This window comes from Pelecanus crispus, chromosome 20 (genome assembly GCF_030463565.1).
Source record: "Pelecanus crispus isolate bPelCri1 chromosome 20, bPelCri1.pri, whole genome shotgun sequence".
Classification (NCBI taxonomy): Eukaryota; Metazoa; Chordata; class Aves; order Pelecaniformes; family Pelecanidae; genus Pelecanus; species Pelecanus crispus.
The window spans coordinates 6,618,114-6,630,590 of record NC_134662.1 but is presented as its reverse complement, the minus strand read 5'-3'; the positions used below and the strand labels follow the sequence as shown (position 1 = coordinate 6,630,590).

Sequence of the window (12,477 nt, the reverse complement as noted above, 5' to 3'; positions counted from 1 at the left end):
ATCTATATAAACTATTGAGGCAGGTTTTCATTTTGCCAGCTTGTCTCTGCTTAAGCAATGATTGGATATAATATTCCTATAGCGATGCTCCTCTTTTTAATGTCTCTACAGGATTTTTTCCAGGAAGCTCTCAGGGATGTGATGCTTTCCTCCGTCACAAGATGACCCTCATTTCGCCCTCAATTTTGAAGAAGTATGGTATTCCTTTTGACCGGGTATGTACAAAGGAGGCATTGAAGACACTGGCAAGTTGTTGAGGCACACAAAGCACGGCACCCCTCTTTTAAGGAAACAATTCATTGCAAGCCGCTGGGGAGCAATTTGCTTAATTTCTAAATGCATTATTATGCTAAATGTATCCTATCAGTGTAAACCAGGTGGCTGCCTGTAAGTGAGGATTCGTGGTTTGGCTAAGACACTTTCTCTGAAGTGCTTCTCTTCGTAAAAGCTTTCACTAGCACTAACTTTGTCAATTAGGGAGCCTCTCCAGGTAGAGAGGGACAAACTGTAATACAGATGCTGTGGCTTTTCAATAGGCAGCATAACTCACTGAACACGGACTTTTTTCTCCTGGATCTGGTATGAACCAAAAACTGGAGTTAGACGCGCTGGTTCTCTGTTGTGTAACCGTTCTTTCTACGCTAAGCCAGTAAGGATCCGTGAATCTCTTAAGTCCTCTTATTCGAAATGAGAGTTCATGTTTATTCGGTATGATCGTTTTAATATGCTTGTTCTTAAAGTCTTCTGGCAAGAAGTAAATCTCCTCAGGCAAGCGTGCTTACCGCGGATTTAGTATCTGTGCAGAATCAGTCAGGCGGCTGCTGCTGCTGCGTGGTCCCGGCAGAGCGAGCCCGTGCTGCCAGCACGGCCAGGGACAGCCCTTGGCTGTGGGGAAGGGAACCAAGTTAGAGGCACCAGCGGGAAGTGTCAAAAGAATGCCTGACTCAAACTGATTGCATGCTTCCCCATCCCCTCTGCATCATCATCTGTAGATATTATGGCTGTCTTTTTCTAAGAAAGATCTCTCAGGTTCTGATATTTTTTTTTTTTTAAGCAAGGTTTTGCTAGAGTTAGTCCACCTGAGGCAAGGTGTAACACCTATTTTGATGAGCCTGGTGATTCTTTGAGATGGAAGTAAAAGATCTTGGCTCTTTTATAGCATAAAAACTATGAATTCATTCAATTTACTGCTCCAGAGACTGTTTCATTTTTCCTAGTGGAAGGCTATGATGAATGAAATTTGAAGTGTAATCATCTGGCTTGTCAGATGAGCTTGCTGTCGGTGCAGGGGAGACTTGCACAAAGCAATGTGGTGCTTATGGTTCAACGTCAGTGGCTGGACTTGGCCTAGTTTGCCCATGATGGTTGATATTAAATTGTTCATAGAGAGCAACAAACCGTTTTTCTTGTAATTCTGTCTGTGGAACCTAATTCCCAAGTGTGAAAACACAGCTACCTGCTGCACATGGTTGAAAATAATAATGAAAATATCTAATTGTAGGATCAGAATTTTTGGCAAGGATTTTCACTTTACAAATTTCAGGAAAGTGGATAATGCGGATTGGAATGTGGGAGGCATCTCAGTTTAACGCATAGATGCCCCTCTGATAAATGACTTTTGATAGAGGATAAAAGATGTGCTCTATCCCGACCATATTCAGAAAAGAGTACAAAATCTGTAGCCAGTGCAAGCTCCTGAAAAATCTGTCTGACCTTATCTTTATTAATTGGCCTAAACTGTCAAGTTTAAGGATTTCTTATGCTTCTTTCTGCTTCAGTATCAGTTGAACACTGTGTCTTGCTCCTTCCTGTGGTGTTTTCATTATGAAGTTGTTTTAACCAGAAGCCGTAAGTGGTGCAATAATTGGCTGAACTGCATGCACTGGCTTATCTAAAGAAGCAGCCGAAAAGAATAATTTCAAAAGTACCTATTGGTGCACACTAGCCGTTCTAAGTGAAGTTCACCATGCGATCCTTTGGTGACATGCAGTTGTCCTGCAGAATGGAGGCAAGTAGGAAATGGGAATTAATTTCTGCCATTTCATTCAAGCAGCATGCTGGGGCAGTGCTCCTGGGTCTGCCAGAGGTGAGAAAGTGAAGGAAATTCTTGCAGGACTCCAAATGTTTGAATGTTGTGGGTGGGCATATTTTTCTCCAGAATAATACGTTATTATATGTTTGCTTTTCCATCTACCTGAGGAAAGTGGCATTGACTAGTAATTACATACTAAGTGATTTCTGATCAATAACCAACCAAGAGGAGCAAAGGAATTTGTAAAAAGGCGGGAGAGGAAAACTTTCCAAGCATATCCCAAGTCAGGTTTACTGAGCTGTATGGTGATAGGGCTGGGACACAAAGTGGTTTAAATAAGGGAGTTTCTAATTAATTTCTTGGTAAAAAGTCTTTCCCTGCTTAGCTAGGCTTCCCACTATGAGTCCTCCCACTATGATGTCTGGCATGAACGTTTTTTGCAGATTGATGTCTGGTGTCTCCTTCATACTGAGTATATGTAGACCTTTAAAATATGTGCTATCTGAATGCTAAGAATCTGATTTTTGTCTCCCAATTTTTTTACAAAAAATAGAAGACACCAGTGTACACATAGAGGACTATGTTACTGTCAAAACCAAACTTTTTAAAAGAAGGGGTATTATTAACATGTTACTTAAATATAATTCCTAATCCTGATTTACAGAGTGTGAAGGGAATGTATTTTTTATGATAGCTTCTCTCTTTTCTCTGGCACTCGCTGGAAGGATGTTTTTAAATGTAAAAAGGAGGAGCAGCTCTTTAGTCTGAGCAGCCTATATCTGAATACCTCCTGTCCTGAAATAGCAGCTTTTGAAGGAGGATCGCTATTATTCAGGAACAGCGAACATGTGCCATTTTTCTTTAGAAACAGAGATAGGATCCCTTCGTCAAAATTCTTGGCAGATTTCAATGAAATGAATAGGCACGCATTTATAAATCTCTATAATGGTATTTACTTCTGGAAAAAAAGAAACAGATCAATACTAGGGCTTTTTAATAATTAAAAATGTGTATTTCTGTAATCTCCTATTGATTTCTCCATTTATTCGTCAAGAGCTTGCAGAAGTCAGTAAATTTAGGGCTTTCTCCATGAGTGGCAGTTTGTGCTGGCTTTCCTTCAATAGTTATTACTTTTCTGCATGGCCTATCCATCATCTTGAGTGCTTTCTAATTTATTGTAGGGATAATGTTGACAGCAGTGACATGGAGGACATACACTGTGGGCTTGAAATGAAGACACCAGGATGTAGATTTCCTGACAGAAACATAATCTTTCCGTCTTCTGAAGTTAGCAATCTACCACTCTGCTCTGATTTATGGAGGGGGCTGGATGGGAGGATGCTCTGTGACGCTGGGTACGGGCCGGACTTCAGCACCTCTCATCCAGAAATACTGCAGAAGCTTCATGTATTATCACATCAGCTTTTGTTAGCTATCTTTTTTTTTTTTTTTTTTAATTATTCTGCTAATGTTAATAACATTAGCAAGTTTAGGTGTTAGTCCAGCCAAGTGGGTCAGTGTTTTAACTTCTGCCTGTTTACATTTTCTATTTGGACCCATCCTTGTCTTTATAAGTGTAGGGTCTTTGAGATCTCTGTAGGCTCTGAACTGCTGTGTGTGAATTACTGCTGGTGGGAAGGAATCAAGTGGAGTTGCTTGGCATGTGACTGCTGCGAAAGGTCTGTCAGCACTTCTGGGTTGGAAAGACAGGGAAGGTCAAATTTTTCCTCTTTCCTAATCCATAGAAGGGAGGTGCTGTTGCATGCTTGCTAAGCTAGAGAGCTGAACTGGAAGGGTTGCTCCGAGTGTGCTTATCACTGCCAGTTGCTCTTATGATCTGTGCCATACTCTAAGAATTAAATTCCTTTTTCCCCTGATGTCTCCTCTGAATAAGATTTAAAATGAGTATTTTCTAGAAGCATCACAAATTGGCTGGCCTCTGATTACAGCTGTAATCTGCCGAGTTTTTAAACCTTATGTTAATAATGTCCATAACGCTTATTGTTGTTTTAATTGTACTTAAGTGGACAAATGGTGAGCTGTAATTTTCAGGTTGTTCGACTTATGGGTGAACAAATGGAAGTAATGTGAGTGGGGAAATAAATACAGGGAAAGGCAGCATGAACTTCAGTAGGACCCTGCAATGTAGAGTGCATGTTAGGAGGGAAATCCAGTTTTCTTGGCTCCACTAGCGTGGTGGTGGGAGTGTAGATTTGGACTTAGCATGAGCTAAAGTGGTCACAATCTAAAGATTTATTGACCTTTTGGAATGCTGCAGCCTGTGACCTCTTTTGTAACTGGAGCCTGTGAGTCTAAATAGTTCAGATCTTGTGACCCCTTCTATCCGTTGTACTTTTGTACAATTGTCTTGTTTCCTTAATAGAAATGCTTCAGTGTTTCTGCAGTTAACAAGAAATTGTTCTAGGTTTAGCCAAGAGTTGGGAGTGACTGTTCTGCCTACTGTCCAGTTGAGAGAGTGAGAGATTTAACCAGTGAATTTTTTCTGCTGCGTCAACTGATCTGTGGGGTGTCTCTTCCTTTTATTTTTGTTTTTCAGATCACCCAGGAAGCTGGAGAGTTTATGATTACATTTCCTTACGGTTACCATGCTGGCTTCAATCATGGCTTCAACTGTGCTGAGTCTACCAACTTTGCCACTTTGCGATGGATTGACTATGGAAAAATGGCAACCCAAGTAGGTGTCTGTTTGGATGACTTAAACCCACTAGCTCATGGAATACAAAGGAATGAGAGTGGGAGACTTCCCCTTAAGAACAAAATGGCAAGTGCCATTGTTTTGTCAATGTGCTCTTTCATCGTGACGTTGCTGTTTTATGCCTGTTGTTAATTCGTGTCGTTTTGAGGGCATAGTAGTGACTTCTCGCATGCTAGGTGTTATATGCACCTTGTGAAGAGGTTGTTTTGAGACTAGTAAGTTAGGATCAGTTTTTTGATGCATCTAAACTGCATTTCACAGTGAGTACGGTGACTGATGTAACTGAATACAATTCATTAGGTACACATTGAAGGAGAAGGAATAAGCTGGAAATACTTTTAAGCTTTAATAAGACTATGGTAATAACCTTCTGAAAATATCAGAATTTCTCTGCACTGTGAAAAAGCTCTCAGTTAAGTCTGAAGAGGAGAGTCATGCTGGAATGGCTTTGTGTGGCTCTTTCTCGTTAGGGCAAATTTCTTGTATGTTTTGTTACTTTTGACAGTTCTGAAGTCAGTGATGGTTTTCATGGCAGCACGCATACTGCATTCTCTTGTTTTTAAGTGTGAAGTATAACTGATCAGCTTAACTGATTCAATAGGATCTGTGAATTTTTAAATTAGGGTTCAGTTCCACACAAGTCTTTGGGGAAAGGAGAGATTATTGCAGTGGGGTAGCAGTTTGAAATTGGCTCAGATGTTCCTTTCCAGAAAGGCAGACTTACTTTTCACTCTAGAATAGCATTTATAATATCTCCTTCACTTATTTTTCTTCCATCATCGCAGCTTGACTCTGTAACTTTGGTAATGCATCCTAACGCTTTGTTCTGGGCAAAACCAACTGTTCAAAACGAACTGCAAGTACCTCTGTGTCTCAATCTGTGGAACAATGCAGTGATGTCCATTTTTCCTTTACAAAGGTTTATGTTCTGAGAGTAGTAAAAGGTAGATGATTACTGAATGGCGTCATTCTCTTTCAGCCTTGGGATCCTGGGGTCCTTGACAGCGCCCTTTTTAACTCTCCACCTTTTTGCTGTAATGCCTTCGGCCATTTTTGAGCCAAGCTGAAACTTTCTGCACAGAATTAGATTCGGTAGCGATCAATGTTGTGTGTTCATCAGCCCGAGCGGCTGCTTTGTGACTAATGAGAGTCACACTTTTTTGCTTCTGGAGGCTAGTGCTGTTTCTGGCACTGCAGGCTTCAAGGGATCTTGCAGAATCACAAAAAACCCCCATGCTGTTTCTTCCTATTTTTCCTTTTTAACCCAGCTAGAAAAGGAAGATGGTTGTCACCCTACAGGAGGGGTTTTTTTTTCTGCTTTTTCCTCTCTTTGGTGTTCTGCATCCTCCCTCAGCAGCTGCGGGCAGGCGGTGTTTGGCTGTCCAATGGCACCGTACTCCATGCCTGAGTTCATCCCACAGAAAGCAAGCTCAGCCCTTTAGGTTCCTGAAAGGTGAAGTGTCTGTCTTGTTTGGTTTTTTTCGGTAATATCCATCCCATAGTTTCAAGGAGTCTGCCATTAGGCAGCAAGTTTGGGATCTGAGCTCTCTCTTTTTAGAAAAGAAACACATAGATTTTGTGATTTCATTTCTGAAACTACAGCGATGTAAAAGCATCTTCTGTTAGGCATGCTAGTGGCAGTGTCGTGAAATACAAAATACACGAACTCACTGTGCCAGTGGGGTAATGCTAGCAACGGCAACTGAAATGATTCTTGTAACAGAAAAATCCTCATGCTGAGAAGTTCTGTATTGGTCCTCCTTGTCCCCCACCAGTGTTCGAGGAGCGAACCCTGCGCTGGTGTCTGCAATCCCTTCGTATCCCAGCAAGGCTGTAGACCAGACCCTGTAGCAGTAGTGGAGGCTCCAGGGCCAGGTGGAGGCTGGAGTGGGAGTCGTGCATTTGAATGTGTTCTGGATGGGGAGGGATGGTAAGAAAAACCTGAAACCGTAAGAGGCCTCAAATCAGTGTTAAGTGTCTTAAACTCAAAAATAGCCAAGCAAACTTGGTTTGAAAATTTTAAAAATTGTGTTTGTCTGCTGTGACCTTGTATACCAGGTTTATCTGTAGCAAATGGTCATGGTATTACACCCCAGAAAATGGGGTTTATCATGGAAATTCTGACAGACCCTTAACTACAGCAGTGCCAGCAGGCACCACTCTAATATTAAAAGCAATTTTGGGTTCAGCCATGTGTTCACAAACAAGTGACATTTGGGAAGTGCAGTTTTAGATTGAGCCTCCATGCTTACATCGTTAAGCAGCGTAGCGTGAAATTACTGTACAAGCAGCATAGAGAGCTCTGAGCAAATCTAGGGAGAGAAAGTTGAAGTGTGGAAGGAGACGCCCAATTTATTTCCATTGCACTCGGTGACACTTGTCTGTTCAGAAACTTCCATTTAATATTGCCTAAACCACGCACTGCACACGTGTTAATTAACCCTTTGATACCTTACTGTCAGGTTCCAGATGAGGTATGAATGCTGTTACACTGTAAGGGCAAAAGGTTTGTTTAAATCTCATTTTAAGTTAAACAGGGACTTAATGAAATATCAGCTGACTGTGTACACTTGAGCTCCCTGCACATTCATGGAGAGAGAATTCGTGGAGAGACGCATCCTGGAGCATGTGATTTTTTTGGTTAACCACTGCAGGTTTACTGAATTTAAAGAAGGGCTATATTGATTTCTGTGCTCTCGGGCACAATCAGATTATCCCTGCCCACATCCGAGCAGGTTTGGTTTTTTTTCTTGTCACATACTTGTTTATAAAGTTCTTGGAAACTCTCGGCTGGGCGGCACTCTGCAGGTACATGCTCTTACTGCACTGAAGCCAGTGGGCTGGAAGGTGATTCTTCTCCTTTCCTCAGGTTAGCAATACGGCTGTCTTGTCCTACCAGTACTCATGAGATTGGTGACAAGGTAAGGTTCAAAATTAGCCAGTTGTAATGTTCTCCTGGACATTATCCTGGGGGTGAAATTTGGATTCTGCTCTACTGAGAGCGATATATGTCAATGGCATAGCTTAAGAGAGAGCTCACGTAGGACGGTAATGGCTCACCTCAGAGAAGCGTAGACAGTGCCGTGCTAATTGCCTGCCAGATGGATGAAATGTTCTGCTAACCACAGCAGAACCTGCCTGGGCTGTAAAAAATACATAATAACCAGACTGAAGTTTAAAGATCAGCTTCTTAGACACTGGTTCTGCTCTAATTGTAGAACAAGCATCAGCATTGGCAAAAGAAAAAAAAAAAGTAATGGCTGCAGAGTTGTGTAGGAAACTAATAGTGGGTAAATATGCTTGTATCTGTGTAAAGTTGTAACCAGGATGAACAGATGCTTAAAAATTCAAGTGGAAATTGGTTTGGTGAATGCCCAAGCGAATAAACTAGCTGTCCTGCTCGGTTCAAAGCTTTCTGAGAACCTAGTGAGAGGTTTCGGAGTCTCTTTCAAGACCTGCTTAGGAGAAGTTGATGTGAAGGAACTGGAAGGGTCTATGTATGACGGCAGCTCGGGTGTGATGCTGGGTTCCGTGTCTTTAGATGGCAGTTGTAACCATCGCTGACAAGTAGCCTCTTGCCGTAAGAACGTATTGACCAAAACATCTTTATTAACTAAACATAGGGCCAATACACGGAGATAAATTTGTGTCTTCATCTGTGTCAGAGGTCTCCAGTACCTGTTTAGCATGTCCCAGGCTCAGGTGGGCAGTTTGAGAGCTGACGGCTTTTGGCACATGGGTTACCACAAACGTTCAGCAGAATTCTCTGCTTTCTCTCTTCAGGTTTTCCCTGGTCTTGTTTCAGCTTTTTAGTTATAGCAGGTGCTTGCCTCTTAAATCCGATTTGCGGATCCTTCTAATAATTGCTTCTCTAGCTTCAATGCTGAGTGCTGGTACGTGACAGACAAAATTCATGTCATCTCTCATGATGTGTATAAATCCTCAGGACTGATTGCTCTCTGTTCTTAGCAAATGTCAGTCTCCTTAGATCCCGAGGAAGGGTATAACACTCTCTTTTACTTCATGTCTTTAATTATATGGTGGTGTACCATTGGGAAATAGATGTCTTGCCTACAGCTGGACATTGTACCCAGAAGTGTAAGAATTAACAGCTCTTTAACTGTTATCCCATTTATTGTCAATGTAAATGTCTCCATCTGTCCTCGAGGAACCTTGTGTTGCAGCTGACTTCTTTCCAGGCAAGGTGACTTTGAGGCCAACCACAGCTTGCCTATTCCACCCCACCTGTGTGCAAAGCTGTGGTCGAACGGCACATCTGCCTGTTGCTTGTCGAGGGGTGGGAGAGACACCTTTGGTTAATCTCGGGGCTCCCATAGATAATCCTGGTCCGCTGCCACTAGGTCTTTCCAGATACGTGATGGGAATTGTTTTCAGCGTTCTTTGCTATGCTGCATGGGGAGATCAAACTCTGGCAGGGAGTGCTTTTTTTGAGACGCAGTGCTATTTGACTAACATGAGCATCAATCTGTCACAGTGTGCGAGGTAAAAAGAGATCCAGAAGAAATGAGTTAAAAGGGTTTTTCGTAGTGTTGGAGATACTGGCACAATATTTCAGGAGTCAGCTGTAATCTGAATGCTCTTCTTTAGACCTTAACGTTACTGATTAAATAATACAGTTGAGTAGGGATGGTTTTATTTGTATATACTGTAGTTAATGTTTACCTGCATAGGCAGAGCCTAGAAAATTAGGGAGAAATATCTTCCTTTGTCCTCCATAGCTGGAGTTCTTTGGTCATTTGTCTTGCATTCACTCTTTGTCGTGTTCCTTTTTCTGTTTGGTTGTTGAAGAAGGCCTGGTGCGTAAGAGGCAGTAAATGATAATTTTCATTCCTTCCCATCAGGTTTTTTTTCTTTTTGTTTTGTTACGTGAGCCTGCAGTTCCTTTCTGCATTACTGTTTTGATTCGCTTTGTTTCTGAAAACTCCTGGATGCAGTCGGCGACAGACAGAGGGTCTTACTAGCTGTGTGTGCCTGAACAACCCTTTAAAGCCAAGTGTCTTAGTAACGTGTCCTTCCTGAAGTCGAGGTGGCCTGTAAGTCTTCCGGTATTCAAAAAGGCGTTTTCAGAGTGTACAATCTTATAAGAAATTCAAGTGTACCCCACAGGTCAGTTTTTCTATTTCCTTTGCAAACTGGACTGGAAACGAGTGGATGGGAGGGGAACAGTTTCTCGCGGTTTCCTTATATTAATAGCAGGCACTGCTGGGTGATAGCGTCTGTGTTACCATCGGCTGACATTTTCATGCCTTCAGTTTATCTCCTGTTTGTTCCAGAGGTAGTGCTGGAATTATCTGTCTCAATATAAAATGGGGTCAAGTTGCCCTTCCTTCCCAAAGCCTACATTTTACATTCTGAAATAAGTAGCCTTCATCTCATCCTCCACAATATTCCCATACAGACTTAGGCTCCGGTGCGGTTCAGTCCTGCTCTGCTGCTTAGCCACCTCTGTGGGCAGAAGGGGAAGACAAGTAAGACTCTTCTGTTTGAATTTTACTGATATATAAAGGCATCTTGAAGAGAGGTGTCTTTAGGATCTCAGACTGTGGTCTTGTACATAGCCCATGGCTTCTGAACCCTCTCCTGCCGTGGGGTTTTTTTTTTGGTATAATATTGAAATAACAGATCTCAAATCTACATTTGGAGTATTTGTGATTTAAAGTTGTCTAGCATATAATTTTTGTTGTAAAATTGAAGCTTACTTCTTACTATTCAGATGTTAATAGGTTTTCTCTTAAAACATGTCCCTGTTTTCCAAGAGAATAAAATTCATGAATGTTTTGCGGAAACTGTTTGGTAATACTATAAAATTGGTCTCCGAAATAAGGGAAATCAGAATTGTATTTTTGCAGTACTTTGTATGTAAGCCTTAACTGACTCTAATTAGACCTTTCAAGCTTAGAATACTTTAAAAAAAAAAAAAATCTAGTAAGGAAAATAACTTCCATAGTCTATTTTTGTAAGGCAGATTCAAAAATTGCTCTTGTACCAAGTCTTCTGCCTTTTTTGTGCTTATTTTTTGTGTTATTTTTAAACATCCCTAATACCTTACTCTCCACAAAGCACTGATTTTGTGCAATAAAGAGGAATTTTTACAGTGTTTTTCATGCTAAGGTGGAAAGGAGACGGTTGTTTTTCTGAAACTGTCTTGGAGCTTTGTTTTATCAGATCTCTTCCAAGATCCCCTTCTGAAGTACTGATTGCGAGGTTGCTTGTCATCATTTTTGTTAATGAAGGCAGAACACTTACACTTCTGTGAGCAGAAAAAAATACATCCGGGAGGTTTCCAGGATTTCAGTCCTCGGGATGCCTGGCTGCCGCTGGACCCAGCGACTGACATCCGTGCAGGTGGATGGGTGCTAAGTAGGTACCTGGCCTGCCCCTTCCGGATGCCCTGCCCTTGAGAAGGGGCATCGGAGAAACTGATTTTAAATCCAGAATGTAATTATGAACTGTTGATGACTCGATCCACGCAGCAAAGGGGACATTTCTGCCTCGGGCAGGCAGCCGGGGCAGTGCTGACGGGAGGCAGGTCGCCTCCCTCCCTGCTCAGTGTTTGGTGGAACCCTTACAGCACTGAACTGGGGCGGATCTGGGGTTTTTTAAACAGATTTTTGTTTTTTTTTTTTTTTTTAAACAGCCTAGGCCTATTTATGCTACTCAGCTAATTTACTTCAGCTTAATTACTGCAAGGTGTAAAGTATGCTGTTCTTGCCTTTCTGAATGCTGCTTGGTAATGACTTTGCCAGCTCAGGGTGACTCTCCAAGAGCCTGCGATGGAAACTGCCGGATCTCTGGGATGGAAAGCTGCCCTGAACGCGTGGAGTCCTGATGGTGCTGGCTTGACACAGTCTCCCATTCTCTCTCTGCCTCGCTAACCCTGTGATTTATAGCGTGGAGGTTGTGGTGTGCTTTGTGTCTGCAGTAAATAGGGATCTGAAGAATGTGCTCCCTGCAGCTTATTCGTTCAGCGTCTCTGTCACACAGGAGTCCCTGATAAAGTCTACCAAATCATTCATGTGTCAGAGCGGAGGCTTAAGGGTCATCTGGCTTTGGGGACGCTAGTATGGCAAGGCCAGCAAAGATCCCTTTTAAAAGCTGCCTTAGCATCGTGCTTCCCTGGGCAGCTGGTGTTGCTCCATTGGAATTGCTCAGGGGTGATGCATGGGGGCATACATATGAAGAAAGAAGAGCAATCTTACATTCCACCTAAGAATAAATAACTAAAGAGTGCATTCTGTTCAAGAATTGCAGGAGTGGGGATGTTGGAACTCTGAAAGGCAGTGTAGAAGTGTGAAGTAGCTGTGAACTGACATTACACTTTCTCATCAGGTACCTTTCCTTTTTGATGTCCTCCACAGAAATTCCTTCAGTGTGCTGAAAGGCAACATTTTTACCCTTCTGCCTCTTCGCTTTGTGCATGAAGAACACTTTAAAAATAAAGTCTGCTTTTTATTATAGTGCAGTGAGAGTAGATTGCTTATGAACAGCCTCTTAATTTTTTTAACTCCATTTTGCTTTATTATTGTCTTTCCTGATAGCCGTGCTTCTAATTTTCTTCCAGCTTGGTTCTCTAGTGGCGGTTAGCAGTTTTAGGGTTTTCGTGGGGTGACTTATAGCTGGGCGCTTCCTAATCTGAGTCATCAGGATTCAGATCTTGCTTCTGCTCTGCACTCACCTGACTCTCCAGCTGCTTTGAAAATACATGCAG

At 42.1% G+C, this 12,477-nt stretch overlaps 1 protein-coding gene across 2 annotated transcripts in view; it reads left to right on the top strand.

Annotated features, from left to right (window-relative positions):
* KDM4B (lysine demethylase 4B) overlaps positions 1-12,477 on the top strand; it is a 92,582-nt gene that overhangs the window by 38,882 nt on the left and 41,223 nt on the right. For both annotated transcript variants that reach the window (XM_075723530.1, XM_075723529.1), the window contains exons 7-8: positions 112-215; positions 4,590-4,727. In XM_075723530.1, the coding sequence (XP_075579645.1) occupies positions 112-215; positions 4,590-4,727 (242 nt within the window). The remainder of the gene's footprint in view (positions 1-111; positions 216-4,589; positions 4,728-12,477) is intronic.